The 19,908-nt window shown below is 41.0% G+C and overlaps 1 protein-coding gene across 3 annotated transcripts in view; it reads left to right on the forward strand.

The window, feature by feature from the left end:
- The first annotated feature begins 200 nt into the window (after positions 1 to 200).
- LOC103472476 (TBC1 domain family member 20) overlaps positions 201 to 19,908 on the forward strand; it is a 28,204-nt gene continuing 8,496 nt past the window's right edge. The window contains exons 1-10 of one of the 3 annotated variants that reach the window (XM_008422150.3): positions 224 to 973; positions 1,863 to 1,917; positions 2,178 to 2,308; positions 2,695 to 2,775; positions 10,520 to 10,706; positions 10,790 to 10,891; positions 11,906 to 12,047; positions 13,325 to 13,509; positions 15,445 to 15,554; positions 17,731 to 19,761. In XM_008422150.3, the coding sequence (XP_008420372.1) occupies positions 904 to 973; positions 1,863 to 1,917; positions 2,178 to 2,308; positions 2,695 to 2,775; positions 10,520 to 10,706; positions 10,790 to 10,891; positions 11,906 to 12,047; positions 13,325 to 13,509; positions 15,445 to 15,554; positions 17,731 to 17,897 (1,230 nt within the window). In that variant the 5' untranslated portion in view covers positions 224 to 903 and the 3' untranslated portion in view covers positions 17,898 to 19,761. Of the gene's footprint in view, positions 974 to 1,862; positions 1,918 to 2,177; positions 2,309 to 2,694; positions 2,776 to 10,519; positions 10,707 to 10,789; positions 10,892 to 11,905; positions 12,048 to 13,324; positions 13,510 to 15,444; positions 15,555 to 17,730; positions 19,762 to 19,908 lie in introns of those variants that run through there. The other 2 variants (XR_014089672.1, XM_017307603.2) reach the window with 2 other exon arrangements.

A 19,908-nucleotide genomic window follows, 5' to 3' on the forward strand; every position in this document is an offset into this window, starting at 1 on the left:
CTAAAGGTAAACTGTGAAGTCATCTGGTTACAGAACATTTCCTCTTGAGTTATGCCTCTACAAGATGACATAATGGCTAGAAAACTCAGCTGCACCTTTGCAAAAAGTTGATATTGGTTTCCACCTTGTGCATTAATTTCACAGTAAACCAGACCGCAGAAGCGTATGACTATAAATGAGCAAAGCCAGTGTAGCTTAATGATAGCTTCTCATAGCTTCTCATGAAATGTCGCCTGGTGCCTTGAAGGCCAAGTACACTTAGTAGGATTTTATGGCATCGTCATTAATGCTTTGAGAGTTCCTGTACACTCATTTGTTTTCATAATATTATAGCTATTTTGTTTTGCAGAATATTTAATTGCGTTGAGTCATGTTTTCAAAACGAATCAATCAATGAGTTTATATTCAACTTAGAGGAAATAATTACATTTATTGCTTTAACTAATTCACTCTTTCACTGTTTGTGTCCTTCACTAATAGATTTTATCAGAAAATAAAAGATTGTGAATACCTGACTTCCCTTTGAGGCGTATAAAATGTATTTGCATTCACAGCAAAGTACTTTAAAGCACTATAAAATAGTTCCTAGATAGTTTTTATGTCATCTTCAATAATTCAAACGGGTGAGCAATCAGTAGAACTACAAATACTACAATCAAGTGAGGTTGCTTTCCGTTTTGGCAGTCAGCCAATGATATGCTTGTCACGTGACAATTTTGTCCAATCAGAGCGTGGCAGACAGGAAGTACGTTGAATAAGTCAGTAACAGCTGTTGACAAGAGCGGTTTCGTTCATATAAACACAACCGGTCCCATTTCTGTGTTTAGACACTGTTCTTATTAGCCTTTTCTGCCTCATGGTAGATTGTTTTAGTTGACTTTCGGCATTTTGTACTTAAATGGGATGAGAAAACACAAGAGGAAGAAACAAATCGGAGGAGTTGGGGGCAATGAGAATGGATCTGCTACAAGAGGTTAGTGAAACACAAATAGCTAGCACTGTTGTATGGTTGGAAACGCGGTTCACAAATGCTTCTTTGCTAATAAAACTTGCCAGAACATTTAACATTATTTGGGTGCTGATTAAATCGGAAAGTTGACAAGTCTCATACTCGAATTAAATCTCATTTTACATAATATATCATCAAAACCCTTTGGAATCAGGTCTGGATACTAATCTGGAGTTGACGAGTTTCTCTTCCTAGCTGGCAACAAATCATCCACAGTCGTTTCTTCACAAGATTTAATCAGAATCAAAGCAACTCTAAATGCTGGTTGCGTGGCATTCTGGGTTGTCTGGAAAAGCCCCGGAAAATTACAGCTCCCATCTTCAGATATTTTATTCACAGAACCAAACCTGTCATTTGTGTTCATTGTCAAGAACTCCAGACAAAAGCTCTTACATAACCTCATCATCATTTACTGAGTCATTGTGATTCTTTGTCTCCAATTTACCTGCCACCGACATAAATCATCACAGTTTTGTTGGAAATAATCTTTTTCCCATTTTATAAACAAACCCTTTAAGCACTTTTGTGCTATTTTCTCTGCGAAGTTGGGCTAATATTTTTGAGAATAAATAGCTTTTTAAGGAATATTTTGAACAATAACAAAATGTCAAGACTGTAAAAGACAGTATCAAAACAGGAGTTGGACTTTTGTTCATTGCCATTTGTTGTAAAAGAGGAAAAGAGTGAAATGGGAAGTTCATAATGACTTCTCGACTATGGCTTTATAATTTTCTTTTTGTGTTTGCTGTTTTATTGCTGTGTTTGCTGTTTTATTTATTTATTTTTCATTTATGCTTTTTTTTAATTACATCTCTGCTGCTTTCTCACTAAACCTTTTTCCCGTTTCTTACAGAATTGGATGGTGGAAGGAAACATAAGATGACCGTCATTCATCAGGCTTTGATAAGGTTGGAGGCATGAATATCTTATCCTCTGTAATGTAATTTGGTTTTGATATTAAAAACTATTATAGGATGGCTATTCCCTTAACTTCTTTAAGCAATAGAATATTGTATCCCCCTTTAGAAATCCTACATAATTTAGCCACATGTGGTACAATACTTTAGATTTCTTTATCTAAAATTAAGAAAAGCTTCACACTGTTTCATTATGATCAAACTTACTTTGTTTTAGAGAGTTACACAATTCTTTGCTTCTGAACTGATAGGGACCCAGTGGACATTGAGGCGCTGAGGAGAGCTGCAGCCGGTAACAGAGGCCTGCTCACTGATGAGCTAAGGAGAAAAGTCTGGCCTAAATTACTGAACATAAACGTGTACAACCTACCACACAAACCTGGTTAGTATTCCCTTCTAAAAAACACATTTAATGACACTTAATGACAAAAAAAAATAATTTATTTTTTGACAATCACTACATAAATCAACATAGACAATTCCTATGACATTGCAGCGCTCTGGAAACATACTTAAACCCATTGAACTTTTACACATTTTGTTTTGTTAAAGCTATTAACTTATATGTAGTTTATTTGGATTTAATGTGATGCAACAACATAAAGTACTTAATATTTATAAAGCGTAAGGAAAGCGTTATGTACCTTTAAAAAATCTTAAGTGTGGCATGGAATACAAATGCAACTTGCAACTTTCAGATTTTTATTTGTAAAAAAAAAAAAAAGATTAAAAAGTTCTTTGTTAATGTAATCTTTCTTTCTGCTTCAGGTCGAGAAGTGAGGGAGAATCACAAGGACTACAATCAAGTTGTCCTGGATGTCAGAAGGTCCATGAAGCGATTTCCTAAAGGTGCTTTTGTGTGTCTGTGTGTGTGTGGGTGTGTGTGTGTGTTACCTCCACTAAAAGAAGCAGGCTGTAATTCACTGTGACGTTTATCAGGCTTCACCCTTGTACTTAGAGCAACGCAGAGGGTTGTCTGATAGTTAAATCATTAATTTGCAAAGTTTAAGTGTTGGAAGACTTAAAGGACAGAGATTGTCTTCTATTAACAAGTCTCAAAGACTTTTTGAGTAAAAACTTATTGATTTTTAAAAGTTTGTGTAAATCTTACCTGAAAAATAAATGGTGTGGAAAAGATGATATCACCAGCACAGAGGTGCAGTATCAGCTCTTTTTCTTTTCCTGAATCTAAATTTATCATTAAAGGCAATAATAACAAAAGATAACTCCAAACGTCTTTTGAAACGCTGAAGCAGTATGTTCAGAAATGTCCACCTCCTGTTTCAGCAGCTTGTGGAACAGCTTAATGAACTTAAAGTACTTGTTGGACCCCATCAATCACATTACTGTGGAGGAATGCTTCTCTGGCGTGCCGTTTTTCCAGACAATTTTAACAACTGTGTTTGGATTCTATTAAATAAATCTGTCTGTTACGGCGCTATTGGCACGTCAGGGTTCAGGATAAGAATGAGGATCGCAGAGTGTGTACCGATCAGATACCCAGATGACCCCGAGGCAATCATGAAGCAGTTTGACGGTTCCGTTCTTTAATCGGCGGTTTTAGTGTGTGTGGTTCTACAACAAATGAATAAATAAAAATTACAATCTACCATGAATATATACACTCATTTACAAATTACAATCATGTTGCATTGCAAGTAAAATTAAACAAGGTAGAACAAAGCGACCAAACATATTATGTGTTACCGTACTAGCATATAAATTAGCTTAGCACACCCTTCGCTTATGTTAAATAAATAAAGTCTAACAGAGAATGTTGAAGCTACTTATATAAACATATCTCGAACATAAATACACTGCAACCTACCACTCATATGGACGCACACTTGAACAAACCCACGAAACCGCTAACAAACACCACATCTGCTGCTCTGTACAGCTTCTCGAACAATGTCTTATGAAAGGAAAAAATATATCACCCTCAAACGGCCGCGCCACCTGGTGGCGAGGCTAGGGACTACAGCACGGCCTTCAGAACAGCCGCCCCCAAACTTGCAACCGCAAGTTTGCAGCATAAAGCTCACTGTCCATCTGATTCTGGCACTGCAGGTAGACGGATAAGGCGGCTCACTGGCCGTATGTACATGCGGTCTTTCACCTTGACCTCTGCAGACCGGATCAAGCCATCCGCTCCCGGGAATACTCTGCTGATCGCTCCTATAGGCCATGAGGCTCTGGGGAGTTGTGGATCCACTATCATCACCACAGCACCCATCTGAATAGGAAAAGTGTCCTTTTGCCACTTCGACCGAGTCTGCAGTGTGGGCAGGTAGTGGCGTATGAACTGTGTCCAGAAACGATCTGATAACACTTGACAGGTCCTCCAATGTCGCTGTCCAATGAGCTCTGAGTCGTGATATAACACTTGCGGTAGGGAAGGGTCTAGCCGCCCCATCAGCAACAGATTTGGGGTAATGGGATCTGGGTCGGCTAGATCTGATGATACGTACCCCAAAGGTTTCGAGTTGAGTATTCCCTCAATCTCGATCAGCACTGTTTGCAGGATTTCCTCCTGAACAACCTGTGAGCCTATTGTAGATTTCAGAGCTGCCTTTATAGATCTGATTTCTCGTTCCCAGGATCCTCCAAAGTGGGGAGCACTGGGGGGATTAAATCGAAACGTTATTTGATGTTCTGATAATTGGGATTGTAAAGAGGGATGAAGAGCATGAAAGGACTGCTGCAGCTCTTTCTCTCCTCCGCGAAAATTAGTTCCTTGATCGCAGAGTATCTCAGCTGGTTTACCTCGGCGAGAGACAAATCTTCTTAATGCCATGAGGAATGAGTCAGAACTGAGGCTAGACAGCACCTCAATATGAACGGCACGAGTTGTCAAGCATTTGAAGAGCAGACCCCAGCGCTTTTCCATTCGCCGACCAACTTTCACTTGAATTGGACCAAAACAATCGATTCCTGTTGAAAAGAAGGCTGGATGATTCAATCGGAGGCGTGCCAGGGGAAGGTCTGCCATCTTCGGATTGACAGGCTGAGCTCTCCATTTCTGGCACTCAGGGCAGGAGCGCTGTTCACTCCTTATGGCTTCACGGCCCCTAAGAATCCAATATTTCCTTCTCAACTCTGCAAACAATCTCTCTGCTCCAGGGTGCTTTAAATCACTGTCAGCCTGCCGAATGAGTAGCTTGGTAACAGGATGTTTAGGATCTAATACTACTGGATGAGTGATAGCAGGTTCCAAATCGCTGCATTGTCTGAGTCTGCCACCTACTCTGATGAGTTGAAGTGATTCGTCAAATTCCGGTGCCAGGGTGACTAAACGACTGGATGAATGAACTGGTTTCCCAGTGGTCAGCCACTGGATCTCATCTGGGAAACTGTCTCTCTGAGCAGATTTTAGGAGAGTAAGTTCAGCCTCTTTGTAGTTCTCTGCTGTGAGATTATCACCAGTTGACCCCTGAAGGCATTTAGCAGCTTCCTTTAAGAGGTCATTAAAACTGGCAAATTTCTGTGCATCTGGAAGTGGACAGGGTTCAGCAGTTACAACCAAGCAAGTGGCTGCTCTACGCTGCTCCTCAACGAAGTCGGTGCATGGTATAATTGGATGCTCCGGCCACTGACTCTGTGGGAGCTGCAGAAAGGATGGTCCACATGCCCACCGGGACTGGCAGGTGAGGTCTCGCAGTCGTTTACCCCTAGTTAGATCATCTGCGGGGTTGTCAGATGTTGCCACATATCGCCAAGCCCAGCTATCTGTCAGTTCTTGGATTTCAGCAACTCGAGTTCCTACAAATACCTTGAAGTGGCAGGAATCTGACTGAATCCATGTTAGAACAGTGGTGGAGTCCGTCCACAACACCACTTTGAATAATGGTAGGGTGAGCTCTTTGGTCAACAGGCTGGCGAGTTGAGCTCCTGTTAAAGCTGCACATAGTTCCAGACGTGGCATGGACAACTGCCGTTTAGGAGCCACTCTAGAACGTGCGGTCAGGAAAGCAACTTCCACATTTCCAGCCGGATCTTCCGTCCGTAGATATGCAACACTTCCGTATGCCTGTTGTGATGCATCACAAAAGATGTGCACCTCACGTTGACTGTCAGTTTTGTCCAGCTCGGGGCTTACATAACAACGCTGCAAACTGACATTGTCCAGATGTTGCAGCTCCTCTTCCCATTCAGTCCATGCAGAAAGCAGATCACTCGGTAACAGTGGATCATCCCACTCACGCTTTTTGTCCCATAGCCGTTGGACTAGTACTTTGGCCCTTGTCGTGAAAGGGACGAGGAAGCCTAGGGGGTCGTATTGACTTGCCAGAACCCGATAGATGTTCCTCATAGTGGGAGGATTACGGTTCAAGGGCCTGGATTTATACTGTAGAGTGTCAGAGTTGCACATCCACCGCAAGCCAAGAGCAGGTTCTTGGGGATCCATATTGGTTTGATTCAACCACTGTTCACTGTTTTCCGACCTTAACTCCTTTGGTAGATGGCCAATGAGATCTGGGGTGTTGCTGGCCCACTGCCTGAGCTCAAATCCTGCTTCTGATAATAGTGACCTTAATTTCTCCACTACTTCTTTAGCCACCTCTGGAGAAGAAAAGCTCTGCAACCAATTATCAACATAGAAGTTCTTCTCAATGGAGTCACAAACATCCTCTCCCTGCTGACAGTGATCATGGACATGTCTCTGAAGTGCGTATATGGCGCAGCAAGGAGAGCATGTTGTTCCGAATGGGAGCACCTGCCATTCATACACTTTGGGAGGGGTGTCTCTTTGCAGATCACGCCAGATAAAACGTAGCAGTGGTTGATCTTCCGGCAGCAGTCTCACCTGGTGGAACATTCCCTTGATGTCGCTACTAATTGCAATGGAGTGTTCTCTGAAGCGTAATAGCACACCAAGGAGAGAGGCCCCCAGGTTTGGGCCTGGCAACAGTAGCTCGTTGAGGTTCTGGTCTTTGTAAGTGAATGAGCAATTAAACACCACACGGTTCTTACCGTTATGTGTCACCATGTGGTGGGGAATGAACCACGATTCCTTTGAAGCCCTCATCTCCTCTTCACTTACTTCTCTCACATAGCCGGTCACTATTAACTTGGTGATCTCTGCTTGATAAGCTTTAGCCTTCACTGGATCTCGATGAAGGCGCTTCTCTGTGCCACGTAGACTGGGAAGAACCGCCACAGGTGATACTTGTAGTGTAGGCATATCACTGACACGCAGAAGGGGCGTTGCATATCGGTTCACACCTTCAATATTCAGTCTGATCGTTTTCCCCTCCAGAAGCTTCATAGCTTGCTCTTCCCTCCGTGACCGTGTCACTAGTTTCTCACTTCTGTACGGCATGATGTCAAGTTGCCATAGTCTTTCTACTTGACTTAACAGGTCTGATTGAGGTGAGGCAGCTGAAAGAAAGAGGCATTGTTGAGGTTGTGCAGCGTGTCGAGGGGACGGGACAGGTCCTTGTAGTACCCAACCCAGCCTAGTTTTGACTGCAGCTGGACCGCCAGGTGGGCCTAGCCGCACAGGTTGGATGGGGGTGACTAAGTGGGGACAGTCTGATCCAATCAAAATGAGCGGCTGAGCATTCGAAAATGACTGCAAAGGAAGCTTCCTCAAATGTCTATACTTTTGCTGCAGTGCTTTCACTGGGTACGAATGTTGAGCCAAACCTAGATCATCTGCTGTGAAGGCTCTCTCGATGGTAAATGTTTTGGATGGTTGACTGGCAGAGGAGACTTTGACTGTCACTGATTCACCATGCAGTGTTCTCAGTCCTTGCCTTACTGTACGTAAAGTAAGACTCTCTGCGGTGCCCTGTAGCTGAAGCTTCTGAATGGCCTCTGGGAGAAGAATTGTCCTCTCCGAACCATCATCTAGTATGGCAAACGTCTCAAGGGTGTGTTTCCCATTCCGCAGCAAAACTTTGCTTATCTTCAGAAGCACTTGGTTGCAACCTGAACGACGGTCCAGATAGAGCACATCAGTAGATGATTTACTGCCCAGTTCACTGACATGTTCCATTGGTGTTGTAGGCAGAGCAGCTCTGGTATTCACTTCATGCAGGGCCTCTAGATGTTTTCCTTTGCATGTGTTGCATTGCACTCTAAGTCGACACTGAGCTGCCTGGTGGTGTCGTCCACAACGCCAGCAGCGATTATTGGATTTAATCCAGGTGGACTTCTGCTCCTTTGTCAGCAGCCTGAAGTTCGAACATTGATCTAGAAAATGGAGAGTGTTATTACAATAAGGACAAAAAGCTGTGGGCTTGCCTTGGACCTCAGCATGGGAGGGGTTTGTGGCCAAGGGTCTCTGAGGGGCAGCATCGTATGTTGAGCCATGTAACACAGTAGCAGTCCCTCTTGAGGTTCTCTTATCTCTTTTGAGGCCATTTCTGTCTCTCAGTCTCTCTTCCACCTTGATGGACCGATCTCCACCCTCTTGAATGATCAGTTCATACTCCAGCCACTCTGCAAAGTCTCTCAATGAGGGTATTCCACTTTTCTGTGGGTAGAGGTAGCGGCGGAAAGCAGCACGCATGTCTTGGGGTAGCTTTCGTGTGAGTCTTGCTACATGAGAGCCGCATTGTAACTCTATGTGTCCATCTTCCCCAAGTTGCTCTAACATGCCAACCAACGCACGCACTCTCAATGCAAACTTTCTGAATCCTGTTGTGTCACTTGTGCGAATATTGGGCTCATCCATAAGCTCTGCTATTCTCTGAAGAGACAGTTGGTGAGGCTGGCCGTAATGTGTAGTGAGTGAAGCCATCGTGTCAGAGTATGGGCGAAGTGAATTACTGTAGGAGTCGGCAATTAAAAGAGCTTCTTCAAATTTAAGGTGGTCACATAGCACCTGATATTTGAACCTCTCTGTTGCGTCGGCCGGGAGAATATTCTCTAGGGCGAGTCTTAATCTGGCGAATTGCCTAGGATCATCCTTTGTGAACTCTGGTATTGATGGCAATGGTCCTCTGTAGGTCTTCTCCCTTGTAGCTATGGCCATTGCAGGACCTGATGGGTGGGTAGGGGAGTGCATGTTGGTGTCCAAACTAGGTCCAGCTCGTGGGTGAGATAAGGGGGTGGACTGTGGCACTCGGGGTTGAAAGTCAGGAGCTCTGGTGACTGCAGCTGCAGTTTGTTGTTGTACTTGTAGCTCTTGTAAACGTTGGCTAAGCTCTTGTACGATAGCCGGTGGAGGTGGAGGAGGTGGAGCCACCTGTTGGTGTTGGAGATCTGGATAGTCACCCGGAAAAAGGATTGGAGGTGGTGGTAGTGGCCACTCTCCAGCTACATCCTGTGTGGGGCATACATTGGGCTGCTCCTGCTTCAGGGTAAAGGGCTGCGTCGTTTGACGTGTGGAGAGCCAAGTGTCATCAGCCGAAATGTAACCATCTGGCTGCTGTGCTGAATGTAGGCTAGTTGATCTCATCGTGGCAACATTACGATCCACCTGCCTCCTCATGTCTTTAACCATTAGCTGCAGTCGATTATTATCCTCTTGCAATTGCTGCACAATTGTCATAAGCTCATGTGGGATGCTGGGTAACACTGGTGTCTGTCCAACAGCTCCAACAAAACCAGAAGTCTGTATGAGGGGCGTCACCTCGGCGGATCCCTCTCTACTGTGAAGCTGTTCCAACATAGTGTTTGACGGCAGTGTATATCCCTCATAATCCGCCAGCCATCCTGGTGGTCGCACAGCCCTCCGAGGACGTGCACCAGCTCGCTCGGGGTCATAATCCATATCCACTCTGTAATCTCCACGCTCCGGCTCGAAGGACCAAATTGTTACGGCGCTATTGGCACGTCAGGGTTCAGGATAAGAATGAGGATCGCAGAGTGTGTACCGATCAGATACCCAGATGACCCCGAGGCAATCATGAAGCAGTTTGACGGTTCCGTTCTTTAATCGGCGGTTTTAGTGTGTGTGGTTCTACAACAAATGAATAAATAAAAATTACAATCTACCATGAATATATACACTCATTTACAAATTACAATCATGTTGCATTGCAAGTAAAATTAAACAAGGTAGAACAAAGCGACCAAACATATTATGTGTTACCGTACTAGCATATAAATTAGCTTAGCACACCCTTCGCTTATGTTAAATAAATAAAGTCTAACAGAGAATGTTGAAGCTACTTATATAAACATATCTCGAACATAAATACACTGCAACCTACCACTCATATGGACGCACACTTGAACAAACCCACGAAACCGCTAACAAACACCACATCTGCTGCTCTGTACAGCTTCTCGAACAATGTCTTATGAAAGGAAAAAATATATCACCCTCAAACGGCCGCGCCACCTGGTGGCGAGGCTAGGGACTACAGCACGGCCTTCAGAACACTGTCATGCGTTTCTCATTTGAGTTACTTTCATTTCATTTTTTATTTGTTTGCTTCTTTCTGGGTTTTTAGTCAGCTTTAATGGTGAATAATTAAAGGAATCATATGCATTTATATAATCTCTGGATGTCGAGATTACAGTTTAGTCACCAGACATATGCTCAACTTGAACAAAAACAGAAAAAAAGGTTTTGTTTTTTTTTCTTACTGCTGGTGTTTGCATGTAGTGAATGCTTCATTCCTGTGCGGTGTTTTAGGTATGCCAGCCTCAGAGCGAGCCGTTCTGCAAGAGCAGCTGATCGACGTCATCCTGGAGGTGCTGAAGCGAAACCCGCAGCTCCACTACTACCAGGGCTACCATGACGTGGCTGTGACGCTGCTGCTGGTGGTTGGGGAGCGCATGTCCATCGCCATGCTGGACACTTTGTCCAATTTTCACCTCAGGTTAGCCTGCTTTCACAGTCGTTGCAACATTAAGATTTTTTTATTTTTTTTTAATTAAACCTTAATTTTTCTCCTTCCTGTAGGGATTTTATGGATCCGACCATGGACAGCACCAAACACATTTTAAACTACCTTATGCCCATATTGGAACAAGTCGATGCAGAACTACACGACTTTATGATCAGGTAAAGTAAATCACTTAAAAATTGGAATTGTTTTAGACTAACTTGCCACTAGAGGGAACCAGAGAGCCAGTCTTTAAATATAACTGAGGATGCATTAGTTGTCTAATTTGGGGAGTTTCAGTTAAATGTTGTGGTTTTACTGGCCTGTTTGTCTCACTGAGGTCTTTGCATCATTAAACTAATTTTGAACCCCGAATAGATAGTAAAATGCAAAATAAATAAAACTGAGAATATTTGGATCCTTTATGGTTTATTAAACCAGCCAATAATGCTTATTGGAATAAAGCCAGCTATTGCACGTTGCTTATGAATTTTGTCAGAATCAGGTTTTAGAAATGTTTGCGACTTGTGCTATGAAGTATTTTAATCTGCATGCTTGAGTGTATCTGCAAGACGCTGCATTTGCTATCTTACAAAACTCGAACTAAAAAAACAGAAGAATGAAGGCACAGCTTTGGACTAAAAGACAAGACGATAAAGAAAAGATTACTTCAACGTTTGGATCACTGATTTTAGTGCATTCTTCCTCTTCTTTCTTCCTGCCTTCTCATGCGTTTCTCTTCCACGTTCTGTAGTGTTTCTCCTCCATTTTATCTCATTTCTCCAGCTGTTCTTTGCTCATGCTTCTTGCCTCTTGTCCATCCCCATTCTTTCAATTTCATTTACCAAAACCCTCTACATATACTACTTCATTTTATTTAGGTTTCAGAAAATTTAGAAAAACTTCACTTTCTAAACTTGTCAAAATGTACCAACTAGTAAATGCCTTAAATATAAAGATTCCAGCTAATTTGTCATTGCATGTAAAAAAATAATAAAAGAAAATAATCAGGTTTCATTTTACAACTGAGATAAGTGATAAAGATCACTTTATTTTTGAAAGTAATCTTTGCTTAAGTTTAAGAGACGCTTGGAGCACATGTAAAATCTAGTTATAAAAAATATGAACATAATTTCTTTCCCTGTGCTGTTGAGCAGCTTGTCTTCATCTGCTCTATGTGGCGTCTGTTTCAGAGCGGAGGTCGGAACCATCTTTGCTCTCTCCTGGCTCATCACGTGGTTCGGCCACGTCCTGTCAGAGTTCAGACACACGCTGAGGCTCTACGACTTCTTCCTGGCCTCCCATCCTCTGATGCCCATCTACCTTGCTGCTACGGTAAGACTGCTCGACTGCTTTCGCATGCGACCTTGTCTGCAGCGACAGTTTGGTACTTTTCGTTTAAATGAAAGAAAAACCGAGCGTAAGTGACTATTTTTACGATGCAAACATTTCGATTTTTGCATCTTGTTGCTCAACAGAGGCTCTCTACGCTCTGTTAAAAGCAGGAATGTTGGTGTGTTGGATAATTTACGCTAAGGTTAGTTTGTTTCTTAAAATACTTTTTTAAACTTTTCAGAGTAGAAACAGTTGCTGTTGAGAATGTTTCAGTATCTGCTTGTCTTTTTTTTTTTTCTCTCTTTGAGCTAAATAGAGGAAGGACTCTGAAGTATCTGAGACAATAAAGTAGAAATTTACTTATTCGTCCTCTAAAGCTGAGTTCAGATCACAACATGAGGCTTGAATTGAAATAAGTCTGAAAGGGGGCAAAGTTGTTCCAATAGGATCCTAGTGGTCATAAAGACTGGATGTATTTTGCAAACTTTCATTCCTAGAAGGTCAGGCTTTCAGTAACACAAACATAACTATCTTTATGCAGTAGTAAGTTGAATATGGGAATGCATCATAAACAAAACACATACTTTATTTATGTGAAATTGAGTTTTGTTTTCGATATTTAGACCCATGTGTGGTACACAAATACACATTGCAATCTAAAAAAAAATAGTGTGACAGAAGATTTCCCTTCTATCTGCATATATATTGTCTAATATCCTCGTAGAAAGGTGTTATTTTCCAGAAAGGATTTCTCCAGGGCACTTCTTAGTTAAACCTGTAACTCTGCTTTCCTGTTTGTTATCTCTGTTGTTCTCTTTAGTATTTCTAACTGGAGGGCCTCATTTTCAACTCATCACACGTGATCCAGAATAATTAAGAGAATAAGATGTATAAACTTAGTCCTTCTTTGCTCTAGGCTACTTTTTTAACAGCTAGTTTGCTACTTGGTGAAAAGCTGTTCATATTTGCTCCCCCGTGAAACGACTTCAATTTGATCGTTGTTACGCATCCTGAGAAAAATGTTCGCAAGCAGAAATCGACCCACCAACACAGAATTTAAATAATTGAAATAAAATGTTTTGTTTTCACAGAAAGCAAGAAAGGGGGGCAGTTAAAAAAAAAAACAAAAAAAAACAACGCATCACAAGTATTTTTGAAGAGGATAAACTCTTCCCATGCAAAAAAAAAAAGACCAAAACTTGTTGATTTACAATAAAACTAATTCAATTTAGATACTTCTAAATGTTTGTCTTTGTTTTCCCGTTTCTCTTCTTCAGATTGTGTTGCACAGAGAGAAGGAGGTGAAGCAAACCGAGTGCGACATGGCCATGGTGCACCACCTGCTCTCCCACATCCCACAGGACCTCCCGTATGAACTCCTGATCGGCCAGGCGCAGGACCTGTTCCAGCAGTTCCCTCCGTCGCTGCTGGCCAAGCGGGCTGCACTGCAGTCTGGCAAGAGGTGAGGCGACTACGACGACGGATGAAAGCAAAGCCGCTAATGTGGTAACTCTGCTCAGAGCACGTGTCTTTAGCCCTGGTGTTTAAGCTGTTTATTAGGCGAAACAACAACAGTCAGATCCATGTTTATGGGTGCTACAGTTTAATAGCCGCTTAATTAAACTGGAACACACAGAAGTAAAGTCTCCTAGAAATTACTCTGCATGGAGGTTCTGTTTTGTGTTTTTGTTCCTTTTCTCACTTTTAATTATTTGTGTTCTGATGAACTTCTTTAACTTTAATGGTTCTCTGTCCCTGCAAGGCGTGAGGTTTGCTTCGTGAGCAAAATAAAACAAAACCTGCTCTTCTAATCAAAGTATCTCAATTTGGCTTTTGCACATCATCTACCGTATGCCGCTCCAAAATTGGGACTGCATACATCAATTTTTTGTCCGGTAAGAAATGCTGATTTCTTACCAGCAGTAAGAAATCAGCATTAAACATATGTTGCTGCCTAAATGTGAAAAATGAAGCGCACTTTGGGGAAACAAGTTTTGTTTTCTATTGCTGTTTAAATCCTTTGCCTTCATACTGTGAGTATTTGGAAGAAGAGTGTAAAATTTTGTTTACTTTTGTATATTTAATTGACCTGTGTAACTTTAATCAGAAGGTAGGGTTTTGCCTCCTGCTGTCTCACCACATTCCTGCAATCTTCATGCAAAGCTGAGTGAATCTTCTTCTGTGCAGACAGAGTGTCTGCATAGTGTCGCATGAGATAACATAATGTAATTATTCTAAAAGCACTCATCCCCAAATTGCCTTGCAGTCTTCATATGAGTATGTAAAAGAGTGTGTGAGTCTTTATGTAGCTGTAGGGTAAGGCTCTCTGAATACTCTAACTAGAACTGTGCTCTCTAAACTCCGTCCATTAACCACTTGACAAAACATATAGGCTTAAAAAAGATTACATTTGCATTTTTCTGGGCTAAATTAAGACAATATGAAGTTTATTATGGGAATGATAATACATGAGTGAAATGATATATTGACCTTGGCTCTAATTTACACTTTTCAGTATCATAAACAAACTCTGCTTGCTAAAGAGGATTACTGTTTTATCTCTAAATATGAGTTTGATCATAAATATTAACGTGTATAATTTCCATAACATATAATAGAAAAAAAAACAGGCCACAAACTGAGGAAATCCTGAGATTTCACCTTTTAATAAATGAAAGAAAAATTCTTTGCTTGGATTGCATGCTCCGATAAATGTGCACTTTTTAATATTTTCTTTATGCTTGTTGCTACATTAGATTTAAACAGGTGAAGTATGAACCTGTCAATCTGAGTGAATTATAAAATGTTTCAACCAAAATGTTTCTCCTGTTTAAAATGTGCATTTATTTTTGCTAAGAACTGCCTTTTCGGTTTATGTGTAAATCTAAACCGTATTTTGGATAGCAGCAACATTTACTCTGGAAAGTGCGGTGCAGCTCCTTCAGTAACCAAAATGGGGCGCTACTAACTCGCATCCCGACTCCACCACATAGATTTCCTGGTGTTGGTCCACACAGCGCCTTTCTCTCTTTATTATTAAGGGGAAGCCTTTTAGGCCGGCGGGGCCACTCACTCTGAGCGTGTTTCTGCGTGTCAGCATCCTTCAGTGTCGCCTGAAGTCATTGTTCAGGGCGGGAAGTGACACAAGACCTTGACAGACATGCTGAAAGATACAAATGCTCAAAACATACATTAGCTTTCCACGGCCAAGAAGCACTGAGTTAGCAATTCTCCCTCTCTCTCTCTCATCCTCTTTGGCTCACTTGTCTTAATCTATCACTTTATCCATCAGTCCATCTTCTCATGTCACTAGACTTTAGTTTTCTTCCTTATTGATGGCTAACACTTCCTTCCCATTCATCTCTCTTTCTCTCTGCCTCTCGTTTCCTTGCATCAGCTTGTCCATAAGCAGCTTCCAGGCATTTCATCTCTCCACCCTCCACCAGAGGCCAGACTCTGTTCTCCAGCGCCTCAACAGGGCCCAGGGCTCCACCACCTCCAGACATGGTAAAAATAGTTACTGTAATCTTATTACTATTCTTCACATAGAGAGCACTCACATATTTTATTTTATTTTTTTTGGTGTGTGGAGACGGGGTATAGACGTATTGTTGCTGCACAGCCTTTGAAGGTTGAGAAAAATGAATATTATCTGTGAAATCCTCCAAGAAAATCCTTCCAGAGCTCCCAGCTTTGGGGGTTTTCCCACCTAGGTGATATAATTCTTCAAAACAAGGCAGCAGTAAACACTTTCCCCTCTGGCACGATCAATAACATGTAAACAAATGTTGTAGCACCCCCATCAGACCAATCAAGTGCAGATTTAAATATGCCAGAACAGAACAAAGAGATGCATTACTCCCTTGTGTTCTGTGAAGATCTGAGCTGCGGCGTCTGACATGTTGTCAGTGATTTACACGGACTCGGAAATATTGTGTGGCTTCAGCTTCAGGCTGAATGCTTTAATTACAAACCTGAGGAATTGAATTCCCTGCAGTTTCATCAAAATATAATCAGAAGGCAGAAAAACGGCGAAAACCAACTTGTAGATCTCACGATTGCGAACAGAACGTTTGTACGTTTTAACCTCAAGCTTTAGGAAACGTTATTCAAACCCTCCCTGATAAAGTCAGACTCGGTTCAATCAAATAGATTGACATTTTAAAATATGCAAGACTTAACAGCTTTTGTTAGATTTTTGGTTGCACAGCATGTTAAAGAAAACATACATCTGACACCAAGATGGAAAAAATCCTTAATTTTTAAATGGACTTCATGATTTGTGGAAAACTAGCGAAAGCTTTGTAATGTATAAATTAATGTAGTAAGGATTAACAAAACTAAAATGTGTAAGAAATGCAGTTAGAGGCTTAATAAAACTCCCTGGGGCTTATCGTGTTCTTTGAGTTGCATTATTTAATTTATCTTTACTTATTTTATAAAATTAATACTGATAATGCTCAGTAGTAAGTTTGAGATGTTCTTAAAAAAGCAAAAAAAAAAAAAAAAAAATGAGTCTGTACACAAATGTAATTCTGCATTATGTTCATATTGCAAAACTTTGTTTCACAGAGAAAATTTGACTGCATATAAGCAACATTTAAAAAATAGAAAGGAAACGCAACTTAATTTCATCTCTCCAACAACCAAAAAAATACATTTAGAGTAAGAGTAGGAAAAATCAAAAATTTCACAAGTAATATTTTTTTGTATTTTTAATATTTTATTGCGTTATGCCCAAACTAGTGCGACAAACGTAATAAATTCATACATTTTAATGTGAAAATTCTTTTTTTTATATATTAAAAGGTTATACAACACATCCAAGTGTTCCTGCTGATGAACATGGTGATACTTAAACTATATTATACAACTCAATTCAGTACAAAAATACTTTTTTAATAATAAAAAGAAATTAAATATTTTTTAATTAATACATACAGAGAACCAGTTTCCCTTATGAGCAAACAGATATTTAAGAACATTATAACTGCAGATTCATGTGCTTAATTTGTTTTTAGGGTTTTTAGGGCATATAACACAAAGCTTTTTTATTTTTTATTAATACTTTAGCTTTTGTTCTGTGATAAATTTCTCTCCTGTTCTCTCTGCTCCTGCTGTTTTCACCCTCAAGATCCTCTTTTATGGTTGTCAGTCCAGTCATATAATTAAAATAATTATTTTCCACATTTATTGCAACTCTAGATAAAAAATGGGTCTTTGATTTCAGTAAAACAAACTTTTTTTTATGCAGTAGCATAATCTCACCCTGCAGAACACAGAAACATACAGTCTCTGTGGTTTAGGAATAAGAATTTCATAACAGTTTTTGTGGCCATTTAATGGTTTTTGTATGACCCCTGACTGCATGTATGATTTATTTGTATATTTAACAGAAACGTGGTTCAGATAGACAAAAAACATAGTCATATGATGCATAACAGCAAAAAAAAAAAAAAACAAAAAAAAACAGGAAAGAAAACTCAAATAAATGAATGCTTCAGTGTAAGATTATGATACTGTCATAAAAGGTGACTTAATTTCAGGGATTTTAACTCGATAAATGTGGCCTGGACTGTTCCTTTGGTTTGGCCTTGAACATTGTGACCCCTCGTGACCCCTGCATGTTTCGTCATCTGACCCCGCCCTCCTTGTTCTGTGCTCGTGACCTTTTGACACCCAGGCCTGGAGGCTTCCCTGCCTGCAGCCCCAGGCCCGCTGCAGAGGGAGGGGAACAGGATGATGAAGATGGCGGTGTGGGGGCTCTCCGCTACGCTGGGGGCCGCCGTGTTCGCCGTGGCTCAGACCGCCATGGAATGGGGACCCGACTTGATACTTCAGCTGTTCTGATGAGGCCAGCTGAGAACGGGACAGGAACTCTTAATCAAACCAAAAAGCTTTTGTGAGACCTCGAAAAGACTCACACTGACGACTTGGAGGTCAAATCTGCTGCAGAAGGAGGTATTTTGGTGCCATAAAGGTCATTTTCACTTTTCTGTGAAGAATCTCAAACATTTTGGTCAGTTTACATCCATTTTGTCAGAGATGAAACGTGAAACAAAACTTTATAGACTGAAAGAAATGGCATTAAGAAAGGAAAAAAAATAGGCAAAAGTGGGCATAAAAACATGCAAACTAATCAAAGGTTTTGAAAACTGCATGTAAGACACTGACATCCTGCTGATAAAGGCTGCGTCTTTCTGCCTCGCTTTTATCTGTTACTTTGAAGCTGATTATTTCATTGATGAACTCAGCGTGTCACATCTGTTTCAGTGAAGACTCTCGTTTCGCTCGTTGGCTCCTCAGCTTTCTATATCAAAAAGCCAAAAGTGCCCAAAGCCAGCGCCATGACACACAAACACAAATTATTAAAGAGCGGTGTTTTCTGCTGAAAGCCTCTAGTTATGAGTGAAGGAGGAGGGTTAGTGCTGGATTTTTTTCTTTTTCTTTTTTGCCTGTGAGCCTTGTAATAATTGCTCTTCTGCAGGTGTCAGCGAGTAACATTTACACTGGAGCTCAACACACAAAAACAAGCTGTTGCACCCCCCCACCTCCTTCCCTCAAAAACATGATCATTAGACGCGGTTGGCACAGATTCCCAGCACTCGTGCTTTTTTCACGTGCATTGTAATATGTTTTATTAATATTTTAGGAAATTTCCAATATTTCGGTGCTGGTTTTTCCCCTCCCACAGACCAATTGCTGCTGAATGAGTAAGGGGGAAGACGCCACTAGTTTTTTGTGCTCTTAAAATATTTAGCAGGTTTGAGCCTAACTCCAGCCTGAACGGCCGGCAACAGTGCATGAATTCCCCCAATGTGCTTTATCTTGTAGATTTTAAAGATTTATTTTTTTATGCAACAAAAAAAAAAAAATTCCTTTATATTGCGTCATTACTGCTTTATATTTGTTATTATCAAACACAGAAAGGGAAATTTCCACCTCGGCTCCGAGCAGCTGTCAGGGGCTTTGTGGTGTTTTCCAGCGCTCGCTTTTTCTGTAACTTTCCTTCTGAAATATTTATCGGCTTTTACTTGTAGCTAAGTTGCTGCTGCTGCTGTAAATGTAACACTCACCCCTCTCCACATGCTTTCTTATCTATAATTGTGTCACATGTTCACATGGCTCACTGGGCGGTCCGCCCTGTTGATTTCGGCAGTTCATTAAATCACCGTCCGAATTAAAGAACAACACCAACAAACAGCCAGTTTCCACCCTCAGAAATTCATCCTTGAGTCTCAGACTCCTGGCTTTTATTGCTGGAAATAGTTGGCAAATCAATAAATTGTTCTTGCAACATATCTGCTGAGCCAAAAGCTAGTTAGGACTCTTGTTTATCTGACGATAATTGAACTTTGTGTCCGAGGGAACAGAGAAAATGTCAGCTTTATTAATTAACAGGCCAGTTTGTTCTTTTCTTCTGAGGCAACTTTTCTGAGTTGAACTTTTTAGTGCACTCAGTGCCTCGTTGCTGGCTGTCAGCAATTTGCAAATTTTTTAAATATGCATTATTGAAGAGATTCCAATAAATTACCTCTTGTGGATGTATATTTGGTAATGTTAAATTAAATGAAAAGTTTTGCACGTATAAGTTTTATTTTTGGGATGTCTCTGTGATATCAACGCTGGTACTGACTTGTGACGGCTTTTAGTACTCACAATTTTTCGGGTTTGAAATTGTTACTTAAAATAAATATGCTTTGTGTGAAATTGGGTAAGTTTCTTGTGTGTGTCTTAATTTGGCATCTTGCATGGAACGAGATGGTTGCAACCGAATAAACACTTTTATTTACTGTAGGAGACTTCGGAGATGTAGGAAGATTTTTGTGCTGGGGCCGTTAAATCTGAAAGCTAAAACTTG

This window comes from Poecilia reticulata, chromosome 11, assembly GCF_904066995.2.
Source record: "Poecilia reticulata chromosome 11, P_reticulata-male-v2, whole genome shotgun sequence".
NCBI lineage: Eukaryota > Metazoa > Chordata > Actinopteri > Cyprinodontiformes > Poeciliidae > Poecilia > Poecilia reticulata.